The following is a 19,187-nucleotide window of genomic DNA, read 5'->3' as shown; positions in this document are numbered from 1 at the left end:
CAGTGTTAGTTGTGCTCTCAGTTGAAAATAGTTAAACTTTTGGAAGACTGCTGTGCTCATCAATCATCAATGTCACTTCTCCATCTCTGGCCAATCAAAATCAGGAGTGGACGGGACTTGTGTGATGGCAGAGGTCCATACAGAGGAGACACTATAACCACACTTGCAATTTCAATGTACATTGTCCAGGTCTTGAGCTGCTGCTATTGCTAGCATACGATTTTTATCTATTGTTCTTATGTTCACTTGCCATTCCAAATGCCATTGAATGATAGCAAATATAAGGCATTCAGAGTATTGAAAAGAGTTGTTTTGGAAACTATAAAGGGAAGCAGAAGTGCCATGAGACAGTTTCATTAACTAGCAACAGTAAGGGCTGGTGTAGGAGTATTAGGGCCATGTTAAAAAAAATAAAAAAGTAAATTTATGAGATTAATCTCATAAATTTATGAGATTAATCTCATAAATTTCCATTTACTATTTAGTCACTTTAATCATATCACGTTGAGAAGTAATCTTCAACAACTGATGAATGAAGGACTCCTTGCCAATACTGAACAATGCAGATAATAATACAATGTCAAAATCAGATTATTTCTTATCTCTGTTGGGTGAGTCTATCTGGAGCGTGATTTTATAAATGTTGCTTTCAATTTATTGTCATTTCAACCCCAAATAATAAAGTCCCAAAAGTTTTAGGGGATTTGGTCACGTTTATTTTTCAGGCCTGACCTGGACAAAAAAGAGAAATAAACTTTAGAAGACTTGAGCAGCATCAAAGATGACAGAGACTCCTTTTCAGTGGCCCTACTGTCAGACCCAGCTGCTTTTTAATAATGTAGCTGCACCACCTACAGTGGTTGCAGTGCTGAGTGGGGTCCCATTCCTGATCTGGCCAAAAACCCCACACATTATGCCTCAGGGCACTTCAGAAAAAGCATCAATTAGACAGAGACGAATTCTCATGGCTTTTGTGGCAAAGCCTCAATATAGCATAGTTTACTTTTAGAGCAGATATGGCCACAGGGCATGAAGCCACATGCAGTTAAGGAGGCCAAGGAGGTGATGAGGTGAAGGTGTGCGCAGGAGGACACCAGGCCAGACTTTGAAAAACAAGAACACCAACAACCTGAACAAATCCAATGTGTCTCATGAGAAAATATAAATGAAGACATTTTGACATGTTCTTAACATACAGTTCTAAAGCTGTGGTTATATTTGTTTGTTTGCTTATAGAAAACTGAACTTTTCTGCCCTTTAACTAAAAAAAAAAAAAGACATACAAGCTCTTTTTGTTTAGGGCCAATTAACATCACCACATTCAGCTATCATCTACTGAGTTCACTGTTCTCTTATGCAAACTGGCCTCCCTCAGAGCTGCTGGTCTCCTAAGCTTTTGGACTTTATTTAGACTAATGAGCAAAGTGCCAAACAAAATCATACTCACTGTTTTCACTGATAAAGTTTGTGTACACAGAGCTCACAGCTCTCATAGTTAAAACTATTGATAACAAAATGAATGGATGGGTAGGAAAATGGATGGATGGATGGATGGATGGATGGATGGATGGATGGATGGATGGATGGATGGATGGATGGATGGATGGATGGATGGATGGACAAATAAATAAATGGATGGTGGAAAGATGAATGGATGGATGGATGGATGGATGGACGAATAAAAGGATGGATAGATGTATGAACAAATAAATGGATAGATGGTGGAAAGATGGATGGATGGATGGACAAATAAATTAATGGATGGATGGATGGATGGATGGATGGATGGACAAATAAATGGATGGATGGACGGCCTTGCCCCGTCCCGGCATTGTCCTCTCCGACCTGATGAGGTGCTTGGCTCAGGATCATAATAAGAGCCAACAGCACTTTCTTCATGAGAGCTCTAACAAGCACAAAAAAGTCAGTATGTTGTCGTTCCAACACGAAAATGAAGACTGTCAACAATGGTGAACACTAATAAATATATAGGCACTGTAGCCGTCTAGTAACAAAACAAGAAGAAGATATTCTTTTAAAGTTATGTTATTATTGACAACAAGTGGGAGGGGCTACAGAGTTCAAATGAGCGCTGCTTTGGGCTGTATAGCCAGCCATGTTTTGGTTGCACCATCCCTGAATTTTTCGCCTGTGTCTTCCACTTGAAGTGAGTGTTGAGAACCTATGACCTGTGAGTGTTATTAGAAAAGAAGTTATTTGTATTTGTTTATGAGAGACTTTTGAGCATCGCTTCTTATGTTAACAGTAGATCTAAATATTTTAGTCGGTAAAGGAAAAAATAAATGAGTAGAATGAAAAATGTTTGAACTGTATCCATGAACTCAAACAGACTCCCCCTTAGATTAAAAAAAAACTTGGATTACTGCAAGGATATATGTATTCATGTATTCATAACAATAAATAGTATATGGGATGTACATTGAAATTATCTAGTGTCCTCAATGGAAGTTTGTGGTATATCACAATAATGGAACCATATTAACAACCCATGAGAAAATTATCTTACATAACACACACAGCTGTCGTAAGTTACTTTTCTTTAGTGTTGAATTTTCCTTGTTGTATTCCTTTTGTCCTTTCCTGTATAATTTGCATATTTTACTTTGTATTACCTTTTTCTGATATTTGTTAATCTTGTTTAGTTTTCTCAGTGTTGTTATCCAGTTGTCATTTTTTTACCTTTGTTTTCTTGTACTCCTTGTATGTTAGAAGTGTTTCCTGTTTTATTTTGAAATGTCTTGCTCCTTGTGCTTCATGTCTTGCATAACTTCCTGTCCTTGTGTAATTCATGCTACATTGATTTCATCCAATTAGTCTCACCTGTGATCACACCTGTTGCTTGTTACTCAGTTATACGGTCTCAGTGTTTCCTCCCTTGTGTGTCAGATCATTGTATCAACCCTGGTCCAGTATGTTTGTTGTGGTTTACCTTCCTGTATTTCTTTGTGTTTTCAGTTGCACCTTTTTGGACTTTGCTTTCTTGGACAATTTAGGTAGTTTCCTTTTTGATCTTATGTTAATAATTCTTAATAGCTGCATGTGGGTCCACCTCACCTGTTTGATTACACACATTACAATATCAGCTGTGATCAATGTCAATGCCGTGGGAATAGATTTGTTTTTTGCTTGGTTCGTTCTCATCTTGCACCAGTTTTACTTTAGTGGAAAGGCTGTTTGATATTTGGACTGTGGGAGGTTGGAATGTACCTCCATCCTTTGAGAGACGAATCACGACCCAACCTTTACAGCTGCCCCATAAGTGTTTTTTATGTATTTCATTTAAAATATATTCTCCAATAAGGTGAAACATACGCCTATAATACAATCAATGTCAATGCTGTAGGAATAGATTTGTTTTTTGCTTGGTTTGTTCTCATCTTGGGGTATCTATACTTCTGACTTTGGCTGTAACTCAACTGAAAGTGGTTGAGATGTATCCATGCTGACTTTGTCTTCCTTCACAGCAGGCCTTTAGTTGGTTACAGCAGATAGAGGTAAGCTTCATTTTCCCTCCTATTTTCCAACAGATCTTAATAATGAGACTGAGATATTTATAGTCCCCTCAGTCACCTCACCTGTGAACCTAGATGCAGAAAGTGGTTTTGCCCCAAGTCAGAAATCAAGGAACAGTTTGTCATCTAAAAACTTTATTATATATTGTCCAGTAATTCTGCATTGACAACAGTCTGGGTGCTACGCATACAGTAAAACTGACAGCACACTGCTCTATGGTGTGCCAACAGAGGTAAATCAGACCCAAGACCCCAGACATGGTGTTACCTACCCTCACCCAGCCCACAATCATGATCACTCAATCACATCCACATTCATATGCATATATCAGATGATGCTATGTTAAGTGCACATCAGTATCAATTGTTCAAAGTTGCTGGCTTTCAGGGACAATTGGGGGTTCAACAACCTACCCAAAGACACTCATTAGGAAAGTTTAGAGTCAGTACCTAAACTGAAACCTGTTCTTTGTGTTACAGTCTTTAGCACTTCCGCTTTGGCTTCATTTCTCATTTCCGAAGGTTCCGAAGTTACCAGGAGTGTAAATCCTTTTTTTGTTTGGAAGTGGGTATGGAAACGTGGTCCCTTGTTTTGGTTGGCCCTCCATCACGGCTACCATGCGGCTCATGAGTCCAAGCAATGCACTGGTATCTGATTTCATCCTGTCCAGTAGAGCATCATTCATTTCTTTACTGTGCTGCAGGAACTTTTCATCTGCTCGCTCCAGATACTGCAGCAACTCCTCCTCGTTATCACGTTTCCTCTTTCCTGTGGAAAGAAGAGTTACAACTATTATTACTTAACTAATTAATAAAGGGTTAACTTACAATACAAAGGTTCTGTTAGCCAATAATCCATTAAAATAATCAAATGAAGCATGAACTAGCTGTGAGGATGTTTTCTTACCCCTTCTGGCCTTTCGTAATGAGCCACATGTAGATCCAGAGCTGCTGCTGGACGGTGCAGGAGAGCTGCAGTCTCGTGGAGGCATCATGTCTTCAGCGACATTGTGCATGCTCATGGCAGCCATATCTGTAGGCATCAAAGATCAGAGCTTTAGAATTCACACTCCTCCTCAACATTTTATATTAATAATACCAACATTAGGATAGTGACTAACTGGGTCAGCTAACAATACCCAGACAAGCAATTAGTCACTTCTAACAATAATGTTATGAATTTCGAAGTCAACATGAAAGCCGACTGAAACACTTGAAAAATAAAACTTACCAGTAACAGAGGACGCCTGTGGTTTAGTGGTTTTGTCCTCCACCATGGTCTCCAAAGTATTCGTCACCGTCATCTGGCATGCTGGCCTGAGGACAGAGGCAAGGACCTTGAAATGAGGGTTTCTACATTGCTGACCATTGCCTGTTAGCCCAATGTTCTTCTTCTGTTCCCTGAACTCTTTCTTAAGTTTTTTTAACTTGTTAGAAATCTGTTCGATTGTTCTCTCAAAACCAGCCGACGCCATCACTCCCTGGATCTTCTCAAAGACATCCTTAGTCTTCCAAGCTCCATCAAGCTTAGTTTGGACTTCGGCTGAAGACCACAACGCAAGGAGGCAGGTTGTCTCCTCATGAGTCCAATGCTGCATTGTCCTGACTTCCATTGTGGGTTGTTTTCAATCAGCTCTGGTCCAGCTTCCAGCTTGATATTTTTCAAGTGGTGGTCAACAACAAGATAGGAGGGCTTTTATTTTGGACATGGTAGCCCCGCCCCCAGCCTCTTACATTAGCAATTCTTTCTTCTAGCCCAGCAAGTAGATGGTGCTACTCTGGAACCAGTTTTTCTGGTTTACCCCTTTTCCACCAAGTCAGTTCCAGGGTTGGTTTGGAGCCATTGCCCAATCTGGAACCAGTTCTTTGTGTTTTGACCACCTAAAACTGTCCATAAACCAGAAAAAAAATGATCCAGAATAGCACCAACTCCTTGCTGGGCTAGTGGAAGGGAAATCTTACATCAGGGGCTGGGGACAGGATTATCGTGTTGTAGTCCTTATCTGTGGCAAAGCAAGGTGGTTCTGATGAAGTCCTGAACCAATACCTTTTCCACTCAAATGGAGCTGGTGCCAGTTAAAGGCTGGTGTTAGTTCAGAGTTGGTAGTGTAAAAGGGGTAAGAACCCTTTAAGAACCATTTTATTTTTCCACAGGCAAGGTCCACAAGAGAGCTATATCACGATAACCCTGACCCCAGCCCCTAATGTAATGGTTCTCTCTTCTAGTCCAGCAAGGAGTTGGTGCCACTCTGGAACTGTTTTTTTCTGGTTTAGGGCCAGTTCTTAGCTGGTTGAAACACAAAGAACTGGTTTTAGATTAGGCACTGGTTTCAAACCAGTCCTGGAACTGACTTGGTGGAAAAGAGGGGATTGAAAGTTGAACCAACTCTGACTTAGCACAAGCACCAGGGCCACTGTAGTAGAAAAGGGGTGAGCCAATTTTTGGCGGTCAAAACACAAAGAACTGGTTCCAGATTAAACACTGGCTAGGAACCAGCCGTGGAACCAGTCTGAACCAACTCTGAACTAGCATAAGGACCAGTTTGACTTCAGTGGAATGGCTGTGTTTGATATTTGGACTCTGGGAGATCGGATTGAACCTCCAGCCTTTGAGAGACAAATCACTTTAAGCCACAGCTGCCCCATTAGTGTTTTTTATGTATTTAATTCAAAATGTATTCTCCAATAAGCTGAAACATACGCCTATGATACAATCAATGTCAATGCTGTGGGAATAGATTTGTTTTTTGCTTGGTTTGTTCTCATCTTGGGGTATCTATACTTCTGACTTTGGCTGAAACTCAACTGAAAGTGGTTGAAGGCTGCCTTCACAGCAGGCCTTTGGTTGGTTACAGCAGGTACAGGTCAGCTTTACTTTTCCCTCCTACTTTCCAACAGATCTTCATGATTGATTCCCTAATGTGCTTTTACGAGTGATGTCAGTATTTCATACCAGCATATAATACAATAACAAAGCATACTTCCAATAAAGGATTTTTAGTTTAGGTGATTTTTTAAAAGTTCATTTTTTTTTAGAAAATAAATGTCTTGTTGACCCCTCTTTAAGAAAGTATCAGCACATGGGTCTGAGGAGACTTTGTGATAGTGAGACTGAGATATTTATAGTCACCTCAGTCACCTCACCTGTGAACCTAGATGCAGAAGGTGGTTTTGCCTCAAGTCAGAAATCAAGGAACAGTTTGTCATCTAAAAACTTTATTATATATTGTCCAGTAATTCTGCATTGACAACAGTCTGGGTGCTACACATACAGTAAAAGTGACAGCACACTGCTCTATGGTGTGACAACAGAGGTAAATCAGACCCAAGACCCCAGACATGGTGTTACCTACCCTCACCCAGCCCACAATCATAATCACTCAATCACACCCACATTCATATGCATATATCAGATGATGCTATGTTAAGTGCACATCAGTATCAATTGTTCAAAGTAGCTGGCTTTCAGGGACAATTGGGGGTTCAACGACCTACCCAAAGACACTCATTAGTAAAGTTTAGAGTCAGTACCTAAACTGAAACCTGTTCTTTGTGTTACAGTCTTTAGCACTTCCGCATTGGCTTCATTTCTCATTTCCGAAGGTTCCGAAGTTACCAGGAGTGTAAATCCTTTTTTTGTGTGGAAGTGGGTATGGAAACGTGGTCCCTTGTTTTGGTTGGCCCTCCATCACAGCTACCATGCGGCTCATGAGTCCAAGCAATGCACTCGTATCCGATTTCATCCTGTCCAGTAGAGCATCATTCATTTCTTTACTGTGCTGCAGGAACTTTTCATCTGCTCGCTCCAGATACTGCAGCAACTCCTCCTTGTTATCACGTTTCCTCTTTCCTGTGGAAAGAAGAGTTACAACTATTATTACTTAACTAATTAATAAAGGGTTAACTTACAATACAAAGGTTCTGTTAGCCAATAATCCATTAAAATAATCAAATGAAGCATGAACTAGCTGTGAGGATGTTTTCTTACCCCTTCTGGCCTTTCGTAATGAGCCACATGTAGATCCAGAGCTGCTGCTGGACGGTGCAGGAGAGCTGCAGTCTCGTGGAGGCATCATGTCTTCAGCGACATTGTGAATGCTCATGGCAGCCATTTCTGTAGGCATCAGAGATCAGAGCTTTAGAATTCACACTCCTCCTCAACATTTTATATTAATAATACCAACATTAGGATAGTGACTAACTGGGTCAGCTAACAATACCCAGACAAGCAATTAGTCACTTCTAACAATAATGTTATGAATTTCAAACTCAACATGGCAACCGACTGAAACACTTGAAAAATAAAACTTACCAGTAACAGAGGGCGCCTGTGGTTTAGTGGTTTTGTCCTCCACCATGGTCTCCAAAGCATCCGTCATCGTTGCAGTGTTCAAGGCCACGGTCATCTGGCATGCTGGTCTGAGGACAGAGGCTAGGACCTTAAAATGAGGGTTTCTGCGTGTCTGACCATTGCCTGTTAGCCCAATGTCCTTCCTCTGGTCCCTGAAGTCTTTTCTAAGTTTTTTTAACTTGTTAGAAATCTGTTCGATTGTTCTCTCAAAACCAGCTGACGCCATCACTCGCTGGATCTTCTCAAAGACAGCCTTAGTCTTCCAAACTCCATCAATCTTAGTTTGGACTTCGGCTGAAGACCACAACGCAAGGAGGCAGGTTGTCTCCTCATAAGTCCAATGCTGCTTTGTCTTGCCTGCCATTGTGGGTTGTTTTCAATCAGCTCTGGTCCAGCTTCCAGCTTGATATTTTTCAAGTGGTGGTCAACAACAAGATAGGAGGGCTTTTATTTTGGACATGGTAGCCCCGCCCCCAGCCTCTTACATTAGCAATTCTTTCTTCTAGCCCAGCAAGTAGATGGTGCTACTCTGGAACCAGTTTTTCTGGTTTACCCCTTTTCCACCAAGTCAGTTCCAGGGATGGTTTGGAGCCATTGCCCAATCTGGAACCAGTTCTTTGTGTTTTGACCACCTAAAACTGTCCATAAACCAGAAAAAAAATGATCCAGAATAGCACCAACTCCTTGCTGGGCTAGTGGAAGGGAAATCTTACATCAGGGGCTGGGGACAGGACTATCGTGTTGTAGTCCTTATCTGTGGCAAAGCAAGGTGGTTCTGATGAAGTCCTGAACCAATACCTTTTCCACTCAAATGGAGCTGGTGCCAGTTAAAGGCTGGTGTTAGTTCAGAGTTGGTAGTGTAAAAGGGGTAAGAACCCTTTAAGAACCATTTTATTTTTCCACAGGCAAGGTCCACAAGAGAGCTATATCACGATAACCCTGATCCCAGCCCCTAATGTAATGGTTCTCTCTTCTAGTCCAGCAAGGAGTTGGTGCCACTCTGGAACTGTTTTTTTCTGGTTTAGGGCCAGTTCTTAGCTGGTTGAAACACAAAGAACTGGTTTTAGATTAGGCACTGGTTTCAAACTAGTCCTGGAACTGACTTGGTGGAAAAGAGGGGATTGAAAGTTGAACCAACTCTGACTTAGCACAAGCACCAGGGCCACTGTAGTAGAAAAGGGGTGAGCCAATTTTTGGCGGTCAAAACACAAAGAACTGGTTCCAGATTAAACACTGGCTAGGAACCAGCCGTGGAACCAGTCTGAACCAACTCTGAACTAGCATAAGGACCAGTTTGACTTCAGTGGAATGGCTGTGTTTGATATTTGGACTCTGGGAGATCGGATTGAACCTCCAGCCTTTGAGAGACAAATCACTTTAAGCCACAGCTGCCCCATTAGTGTTTTTTATGTATTTAATTCAAAATATATTCTCCAATAAGCTGAAACATACGCCTATGATACAATCAATGTCAATGCTGTGGGAATAGATTTGTTTTTTGCTTGGTTTGTTCTCATCTTGGGGTATCTATACTTCTGACTTTGGCTGAAACTCAACTGAAAGTGGTTGAAGTCTGCCTTCACAGCAGGCCTTTAGTTGGTTACAGCAGGTACAGGTCAGCTTTACTTTTCCCTCCTACTTTCCAACAGATCTTCATGATTGATTCCCTAATGTGCTTTTACGAGTGATGTCAGTATTTCATACCAGCATATAATACAATAACAAAGCATACTTCCAATAAAGGATTTTTAGTTTAGGTGATTTCTTTAAAAGTTCATTTTTTTTAGAAAATAAATGTCTTGTTGACCCCTCTTTAAGAAAGTATCAGCACATGGGTCTGAGGAGACTTTGTGATAGTGAGACTGAGATATTTATAGTCACCTCAGTCACCTCACCTGTGAACCTAGATGCAGAAGGTGGTTTTGCCTCAAGTCAGAAATCAAGGAACAGTTTGTCATCTAAAAACTTTATTATATATTGTCCAGTAATTCTGCATTGACAACAGTCTGGGTGCTACACATACAGTAAAAGTGACAGCACACTGCTCTATGGTGTGACAACAGAGGTAAATCAGACCCAAGACCCCAGACATGGTGTTACCTACCCTCACCCAGCCCACAATCATAATCACTCAATCACACCCACATTCATATGCATATATCAGATGATGCTATGTTAAGTGCACATCAGTATCAATTGTTCAAAGTAGCTGGCTTTCAGGGACAATTGGGGGTTCAACGACCTACCCAAAGACACTCATTAGTAAAGTTTAGAGTCAGTACCTAAACTGAAACCTGTTCTTTGTGTTACAGTCTTTAGCACTTCCGCATTGGCTTCATTTCTCATTTCCGAAGGTTCCGAAGTTACCAGGAGTGTAAATCCTTTTTTTGTGTGGAAGTGGGTATGGAAACGTGGTCCCTTGTTTTGGTTGGCCCTCCATCACAGCTACCATGCGGCTCATGAGTCCAAGCAATGCACTCGTATCCGATTTCATCCTGTCCAGTAGAGCATCATTCATTTCTTTACTGTGCTGCAGGAACTTTTCATCTGCTCGCTCCAGATACTGCAGCAACTCCTCCTTGTTATCACGTTTCCTCTTTCCTGTGGAAAGAAGAGTTACAACTATTATTACTTAACTAATTAATAAAGGGTTAACTTACAATACAAAGGTTCTGTTAGCCAATAATCCATTAAAATAATCAAATGAAGCATGAACTAGCTGTGAGGATGTTTTCTTACCCCTTCTGGCCTTTCGTAATGAGCCACATGTAGATCCAGAGCTGCTGCTGGACGGTGCAGGAGAGCTGCAGTCTCGTGGAGGCATCATGTCTTCAGCGACATTGTGAATGCTCATGGCAGCCATTTCTGTAGGCATCAGAGATCAGAGCTTTAGAATTCACACTCCTCCTCAACATTTTATATTAATAATACCAACATTAGGATAGTGACTAACTGGGTCAGCTAACAATACCCAGACAAGCAATTAGTCACTTCTAACAATAATGTTATGAATTTCAAACTCAACATGGCAACCGACTGAAACACTTGAAAAATAAAACTTACCAGTAACAAAGGGCGCCTGTGGTTTAGTGGTTTTGTCCTCCACCATGGTCTCCAAAGCATCCGTCATCGTTGCAGTGTTCAAGGCCACGGTCATCTGGCATGCTGGTCTGAGGACAGAGGCTAGGACCTTAAAATGAGGGTTTCTGCGTGTCTGACCATTGCCTGTTAGCCCAATGTCCTTCCTCTGGTCCCTGAAGTCTTTTCTAAGTTTTTTTAACTTGTTAGAAATCTGTTCGATTGTTCTCTCAAAACCAGCTGACGCCATCACTCGCTGGATCTTCTCAAAGACAGCCTTAGTCTTCCAAACTCCATCAATCTTAGTTTGGACTTCGGCTGAAGACCACAACGCAAGGAGGCAGGTTGTCTCCTCATAAGTCCAATGCTGCTTTGTCTTGCCTGCCATTGTTGGTTGTTTTCAATCAGCTCTGGTCCAGCTTCCAGCTTGATATTTTTCAAGTGGTGGTCAACAACAGGATAGGAGGGCTTTTATTTTGGACATGGTAGCCCCGCCCCCAGCCTCTTACATTAGCAATTCTTTCTTCTAGCCCAGCAAGTAGATGGTGCTACTCTGGAGCCAGTTTTTCTGGTTTACCCCTTTTCCACCAGGGTCAGTTCCAGGGATGGTTTGGAGCCATTGCCCAATCTGGAACCAGTTCTTTGTGTTTTGACCACCTAAAAACTGTCCATAAACCAGAAAAAACAGATCCAGAGTGGCACCAACTCCTTGCTGGGCTAGTGGAAGGAAAATCTTACATCAGGGGCTGGGGAAAGGATTATCGTGATGTAGTCCTTATCTGTGGCAAAGCAAGGTGGTTCTGATGAGGTCCTGAACCAAGACCTTTTCCACTAAAATGGAGCTGGTGCCAGTTAAAGGCTGGTGTTAGTTCAGAGTTGGTAGTGTAAAATGGGTAAGAACCTTTTAAGAACCAGCTTATTTTTCCACAGGAAAGGGCCACAAGATAGCTACTGTACATCACCATAACCCTGCCCCCAGCATCTTACATAAGCAGTTCTTTCTTTTAGCCCCGCAAGTAGATGGTTCTACTCTGGAACCAGTTTTTCTGGTTTGCCCCTTTTCCACCAAATCAGCTCCAGGGCTGGTTTGGAGCCATTGCCCAATCTGGAACCAGTTCTTTGTGTTTTGATCACCTAAAAACTGTCCATAAACCAGAAAAAAAAAACAGATCCAGAGTAGCACCAACTCCTTGCTGGGCTAAGGGAAGGAAAATCTTACATCAGGGGCTAGGGACATAATTAACATGATGTAGTCCTTATCTGTGGCAAAGCAAGGTGGTTCTGATGAGGTCCTGAACCAATACCTTTTCCACTCAAATGGAGCTTGTGCCAGTTAAAGGCTGGTGTTAGTTCAGAGTTGGTAGTGTAAAAGGGGTAAGAACCCTTTAAGAACCATTTTATTTTTCCACAGGCAAGGTCCACAAGAGAGCTACATCACGATAACCCTGACCCCAGCCCCTGATGTGAGTGGTTCTTTCTTCTAGTCCAGCAAGGAGTTGGTGCCACTCTGGAACTGTTTTTTTTCTGGTTTAGGGCCAGTTCTTAGCTGGTTGAAACACAAATAAATAGTTTTAGATTAGGCACTGGCTTCAAACCAGTCCTGGAACTGACTTGGTGGAAAAGATGGGATTGAAAGTTGAACCAACTCTGACCTAGCACAAGCACCAGGGCCACTTAAGTAGAAAAGGGGTGAGCCAATTTTTGGCGGTCAAAACAGAAAGAACTGGTTCCAGATTAAACACTGGCTGTTTGATATTTGGACTGTGGGAGATCGGATTGAACCTCCAGCCTTTGAGAGACAAATCACTTTAAGCCACAGCTGCCCCATTAGGGTTTTTTATGTATTTAATTCAAAATATATTCTCCAATAAGCTGAAACATACGCCTATGATACAATCAATGTCAATGCTGTGGGAATAGATTTGTTTTTTGCTTGGTTTGTTCTCATCTTGGGGTATCTATACTTCTGACTTTGGCTGAAACTCAACTGAAAGTGGTTGAAGTCTGCCTTCACAGCAGGCCTTTGGTTGGTTACATCAGGTACAGGTCAGCTTTACGTTTCCCCCCTGTTTTCCAACAGATCTTCATGATTGTTTCCCTAATGTGCTTTTACGAGTGATGTCAGTATTTAATACCGGCATATAATACAATAACAAATCATACTTCCAATAAAGGATTTTTAGTTTAGGTGATTTTTTAAAAGTTCATTTTTCTTAGAAAATAAATGTCTTGTTGAGCCCTCTTTAAGAAAGTATCAGCAGATTGGTCTGAGGAGACTTTATTATAATGAGACTGAGATATTTATAGTCACTTCAGTCACCTCACCTGTGAACCCAGATGCAGAAAGTGGTGATGCCCCACGTCAGAAATCAAGAAACAGTTTGTCATCCAAAAACTTTATTATATATTGTCCAGTAATTCTGCATTGACAACAGTCTGGGTGCTGAACATACAATAAAAAGTTACCAAACACTGCTCTATGGTGTATCAACACCATAGGTAGACCCCAGACATCCTCACCCAGCCCACAATCATGATCACTCAATCACATCCACATTCATATGCATATATCAGATGATGCTATGTTAAGTGCACATCAGTATCAATTGTTCAAAGTAGCTGGCTTTCAGGGATAATTGGGGGTTCAACGACCTACCCAAAGACACTCATTAGTAAAGTTCAGAGTCAGTACCTAAACTGAAACCAGTTCTTTGTGTTACAGTCTTTAGCACTTCCGCTTTGGCTTCATTTCTCATTTCCGAAGGTTCCGAAGTTACCAGGAGTGTAAATCCTTTTTTTGTGTGGAAGTGGGTATGGAAACGTGGTCCCTTGTTTTGGTTGGCCCTCCATCACGGCTACCATGCGGTTCATGAGTCCAAGCAAAGCACTGGTATCTGATTTCATCCTGTCCAGTAGAGCATCATTCATTTCTTTACTGTGCTGCAGGAACTTTTCATCTGCTCGCTCCAGATACTGCAGCAACTCCTCCTCGTTATCACGTTTCCTCTTTCCTGTGGAAAGAAGAGTAACAACAATTATTACTTAACTAATTGATAAAGTGTTAACTTACAATACAAAGGTTCTGTTAGCCAATAATCCATTAAAATAATCAAATGAAGCATGAACTAGCTATGAAGATGTTTTCTTACCCCTTCTGGCCTTTCGTAATGAGCCACATGTAGATCCAGAGCTGCTGCTAGACGGTGCAGGAGAGCTGCAGTCTCGTGGAGGCATCATGACTTCAGCGACATTGTGCATGCTCATGGCAGCCATTTCTGTAGGCATCAAAGATCAGAGCTTTAGAATTCACACTCCTCCTCAACATTTTATATTAATAATACCAACATTAGGATAGTGACTAACTGGGTCAGCTAACAATACCCAAACTAGCAATCAGTCACTTCTAACAATAAAGTTATGAATTTCAAACTCAACATGGCAACCGACTGAAACACTTGAAAAATAAAACTTACCAGTAACAGAGGACGCCTGTGGTTTAGTGGTTTTGTCCCCCACCATGGTCTCCAAAGTATCCGTCATTGGTGCAGAGTTCAAGGCCACGGTCATCTGGCATGCTGGTCTGAGGACAGAGGCTAGGACCTTAAAATGAGGGTTTCTGCGTGTCTGACCATTGCCTGTTAGCCCAATGTCCTTCCTCTGGTCCCTGAAGTCTTTTCTAAGTTTTTTTAACTTGTTAGAAATCTGTTCGATTGTTCTCTCAAAACCAGCTGACGCCATCACTCGCTGGATCTTCTCAAAGACAGCCTTAGTCTTCCAAACTCCATCAATCTTAGTTTGGACTTCGGCTGAAGACCACAACGCAAGGAGGCAGGTTGTCTCCTCATAAGTCCAATGCTGCTTTGTCTTGCCTGCCATTGTGGGTTGTTTTCAATCAGCTCTGGTCCAGCTTCCAGCTTGATATTTTTCAAGTGGTGGTCAACAACAGGATAGGAGGGCTTTTATTTTGGACATGGTAGCCCCGCCCCCAGCCTCTTACATTAGCAATTCTTTCTTCTAGCCCAGCAAGTAGATGGTGCTACTCTGGAGCCAGTTTTTCTGGTTTACCCCTTTTCCACCAGGGTCAGTTCCAGGGATGGTTTGGAGCCATTGCCCAATCTGGAACCAGTTCTTTGTGTTTTGACCACCTAAAAACTGTCCATAAACCAGAAAAAACAGATCCAGAGTGGCACCAACTCCTTGCTGGGCTAGTGGAAGGAAAATCTTACATCAGGGGCTGGGGAAAGGATTATCGTGATGTAGTCCTTATCTGTGGCAAAGCAAGGTGGTTCTGATGAGGTCCTGAACCAAGACCTTTTCCACTAAAATGGAGCTGGTGCCAGTTAAAGGCTGGTGTTAGTTCAGAGTTGGTAGTGTAAAATGGGTAAGAACCTTTTAAGAACCAGCTTATTTTTCCACAGGAAAGGGCCACAAGATAGCTACTGTACATCACCATAACCCTGCCCCCAGCATCTTACATAAGCAGTTCTTTCTTTTAGCCCCGCAAGTAGATGGTTCTACTCTGGAACCAGTTTTTCTGGTTTGCCCCTTTTCCACCAAATCAGCTCCAGGGCTGGTTTGGAGCCATTGCCCAATCTGGAACCAGTTCTTTGTGTTTTGATCACCTAAAAACTGTCCATAAACCAGAAAAAAAAACAGATCCAGAGTAGCACCAACTCCTTGCTGGGCTAAGGGAAGGAAAATCTTACATCAGGGGCTAGGGACATAATTAACATGATGTAGTCCTTATCTGTGGCAAAGCAAGGTGGTTCTGATGAGGTCCTGAACCAATACCTTTTCCACTCAAATGGAGCTTGTGCCAGTTAAAGGCTGGTGTTAGTTCAGAGTTGGTGGTGTAAAAGGGGTAAGAACCCTTTAAGAACCATTTTATTTTTCCACAGGCAAGGTCCACAAGAGAGCTATATCACGATAACCCTGACCCCAGCCCCTGATGTAATGGTTCTCTCTTCTAGTCCAGCAAGGAGTTGGTGCCACTCTGGAACTGTTTTTTTCTGGTTTAGGGCCAGTTCTTGGCTGGTTGAAACACAAATAACTGGTTTTAGATTAGGCACTGGCTTCAAACCAGTCCTGGAACTGACTTGGTGGAAAAGAGGGGATTGAAAGTTGAACCAACTCTGACCTAGCACAAGCACCAGGGCCACTTCAGTAGAAAAGGGGTGAGCCAATTTTTGGCGGTCAAAACAGAAAGAACTGGTTCCAGATTAAACACTGGCTAGGAACCAGCCGTGGAACCAGTCTGAACGAACTCTGAACTAGCATAAGGACCAGTTTGACTTCAGTGGAATGGCTGTGTTTGATATTTGGACTTTGGGAGATCGGATTGAACCTCCAGCCTTTGAGAGACAAATCACTTTAAGCCACAGCTGCCCCATTAGGGTTTTTTATGTATTTAATTCAAAATATATTCTCCAATAAGCTGAAACATACACCTATGATACAATCAATGTCAATGCTGTGGGAATAGATTTGTTTTTTGCTTGGTTTGTTCTCATCTTTGGGTATCTATACTTCTGATTTTGGCTGAAACTCAACTGAAAGTGGTTGAAGTCTGCCTTCACAGCAGGCCTTTGGCTGGTTACAGCAGGTACAGGTCAGCTTTACTTTTCCCTCCTATTTTCCAACAGATCTTCATGATTGTTTCCCTAATGTGCTTTTACGAGTGATGTCAGTATTTAATACAGGCATATAATACAATAACAAAGCATACTTCCAATAAAGGGTTTTTAGTTTAGGTGATTTTTTAAAAGTTCATTTTTCTTAGAAAATAAATGTCTTTTTGACCCCTCTTTAAGAAAGTATCAGCAGATTGGTCTGATGAGACTTTATTATAATGAGACTAAGATATTTATAGTCAACTCAGTCACCTCACTTGTGAACCTAGATGCAGAAAGTGGTGATGCCCCATGTCAGAAATCAAGAAACAGTTTGTCATCCAAAAACTTTATTATATAATGTCCGGTAAATCTGCATTGACAACAGTCTGGGTGCTAAACATACAATAAAAAGTGACAGCACACTGCTCTATGGTGTGTCAACACCATAGGTAGACCCCAGACATCCTCACCCAGCCCACAATCATGATCACTCATCACATCCACATTCATATGCATATATCAGATGATGCTATGTTAAGTGCACATCAGTATCAATTGTTCAAAGTAGCTGGCTTTCAGGGACAATTGGGGGTTCAACGACCTACTCAAAGACACTCATTAGTAAAGTTTAGAGTCAGTACCTAAACTGAAACCTGTTCTTTGTGTTACAGTCTTTAGCACTTCCGCATTGGCTTCATTTCTCATTTCCGAAGGTTCCGAAGTTACCAGGAGTGTAAATCCTTTTTTTGTGTGGAAGTGGGTATGGAAACGTGGTCCCTTGTTTTGGTTGGCCCTCCATCACGGCTACCATGCGGTTCATGAGTCCAAGCAAAGCACTGGTATCTGATTTCATCCTGTCCAGTAGAGCATCATTCATTTCTTTACTGTGCTGCAGGAACTTTTCATCTGCTCGCTCCAGATACTGCAGCAACTCCTCCTTGTTATCACGTTTCCTCTTTCCTGTGGAAAGAAGAGTTATAATAATTATTACTTAATGAATTAATAAAGTGTTAACTTACAATACAAAAGTTCTGTTAGCCAATAATCCATTAAAACAATCAAATTAAGCATGAACTAGCTGTGAGGATGTTTTCTTACCCCTTCTGGCCTTTCGTAATGAGCCACATGTAGCTCCAGAGCTGCTGCTGGACGGTGCAGGAGAGCTGCAGTCTCGTGGAGGCATCGTGTCTTCAGTGACATTATGAATGCTCATGGCAGCCATTTCTGTAGGCATCAGAGATCAGAGCTTTAGAATTCACACTCCTCCTCAACATTTTATATTAATAATACCAACATTAGGATAGTGGCTAACTTGGTCAGCTAACAATGCCCAAACTAGCAATTAGTCACTTCTAACAATAATGTTATGAATTTCGAACTCAACATGAAAGCCTACTGAAACACTTGAAAAATAAAACTTACCAGTAACAGAGGACGCCTGTGGTTTAGTGGTTTTGTCCTCCACCATGGTCTCCAAAGTATTCGTCACCGTCATCTGGCATGCTGGCCTGAGGACAGAGGCTAGGACCTTAAAATGAGGGTTTCTGCGTGTCTGACCATTGCCTGTTAGCCCAATGTCCTTCCTCTGGTCCCTGAAGTCTTTTCTAAGTTTTTTTAACTTGTTAGAAATCTGTTCGATTGTTCTCTCAAAACCAGCTGACGCCATCACTCGCTGGATCTTCTCAAAGACAGCCTTAGTCTTCCAAACTCCATCAATCTTAGTTTGGACTTCGGCTGAAGACCACAACGCAAGGAGGCAGGTTGTCTCCTCATAAGTCCAATGCTGCTTTGTCTTGCCTGCCATTGTGGGTTGTTTTCAATCAGCTCTGGTCCAGCTTCCAGCTTGATATTTTTCAAGTGGTGGTCAACAACAAGAGAGGAGGGCTTTTATTTTGGACATGGTAGCCCCGCCCCCAGCCTCTTACATTAGCAATTCTTTCTTCTAGCCCAGCAAGTAGATGGTGCTACTCTGGAGCCAGTTTTTCTGGTTTACCCCTTTTCCACCATGGTCAGTTCCAGGGATGGTTTGGAGCCATTGCCCAATCTGGAACCAGTTCTTTGTGTTTTGACCACCTAAAAACTGTCCATAAACCAGAAAAAACAGATCCAGAGTGGCACCAACTCCTTGCTGGGCTAGTGGAAGGAAAATCTTACATCAGGGGCTGGGGAAAGGATTATCGTGATGTAGTCCTTATCTGTGGCAAAGCAAGGTGGTTCTGATGAGGTCCTGAACCAACACCTTTTCCACTAAAATGGAGCTGGTGCCAGTTAAAGGCTGGTGTTAGTTCAGAGTTGGTAGTGTAAAAAGGGTAAGAACCTTTTAAGAACCAGCTTATTTTTCCACAGGAAAGGGCCACAAGATAGCTACTGTACATCACCATAACCCTGCCCCCAGCATCTTACATAAGCAGTTATTTCTTCTAGCCCAGAAAGTAGATGGTTCTACTCTGGAACGAGTTTTTCTGGTTAGCCCCTTTTCCACCAAATCAGCTCCAGGGCTGGTTTGGAGCCATTGCCCAATCTGGAACCAGTTCTTTGTGTTTTGATCACCTAAAAACTGTCCATAAACCAGAAAAAAAAAGATCCAGAGTAGCACCAACTCCTTGCTGGGCT

At 42.0% G+C, this 19,187-nt stretch overlaps 1 protein-coding gene across 1 annotated transcript; it reads right to left on the bottom strand.

Annotated features, from left to right (window-relative positions):
• Positions 1-13,597: 13,597 nt before the first annotated feature.
• LOC117829328 lies at positions 13,598-18,378 on the bottom strand. Its single transcript, XM_034706957.1, has 3 exons — positions 17,997-18,378; positions 14,112-14,237; positions 13,598-13,973 (listed from the first exon to the last, which is right to left on the bottom strand). The coding sequence occupies exons 1-3, from the start codon at positions 18,376-18,378 to the stop codon at positions 13,708-13,710; spliced, it is 774 nt and encodes a 257-aa protein (XP_034562848.1). The 3' UTR covers positions 13,598-13,707.
• Positions 18,379-19,187: the final 809 nt, after the last annotated feature.

The sequence above is a fragment of the Notolabrus celidotus genome, chromosome 17 (assembly GCF_009762535.1).
Source record: "Notolabrus celidotus isolate fNotCel1 chromosome 17, fNotCel1.pri, whole genome shotgun sequence".
NCBI classification, from domain to species: domain Eukaryota; kingdom Metazoa; phylum Chordata; class Actinopteri; order Labriformes; family Labridae; genus Notolabrus; species Notolabrus celidotus.
Note: the sequence above shows the minus strand (reverse complement) of the source record. Positions and strands in the feature narration are given on the sequence as shown.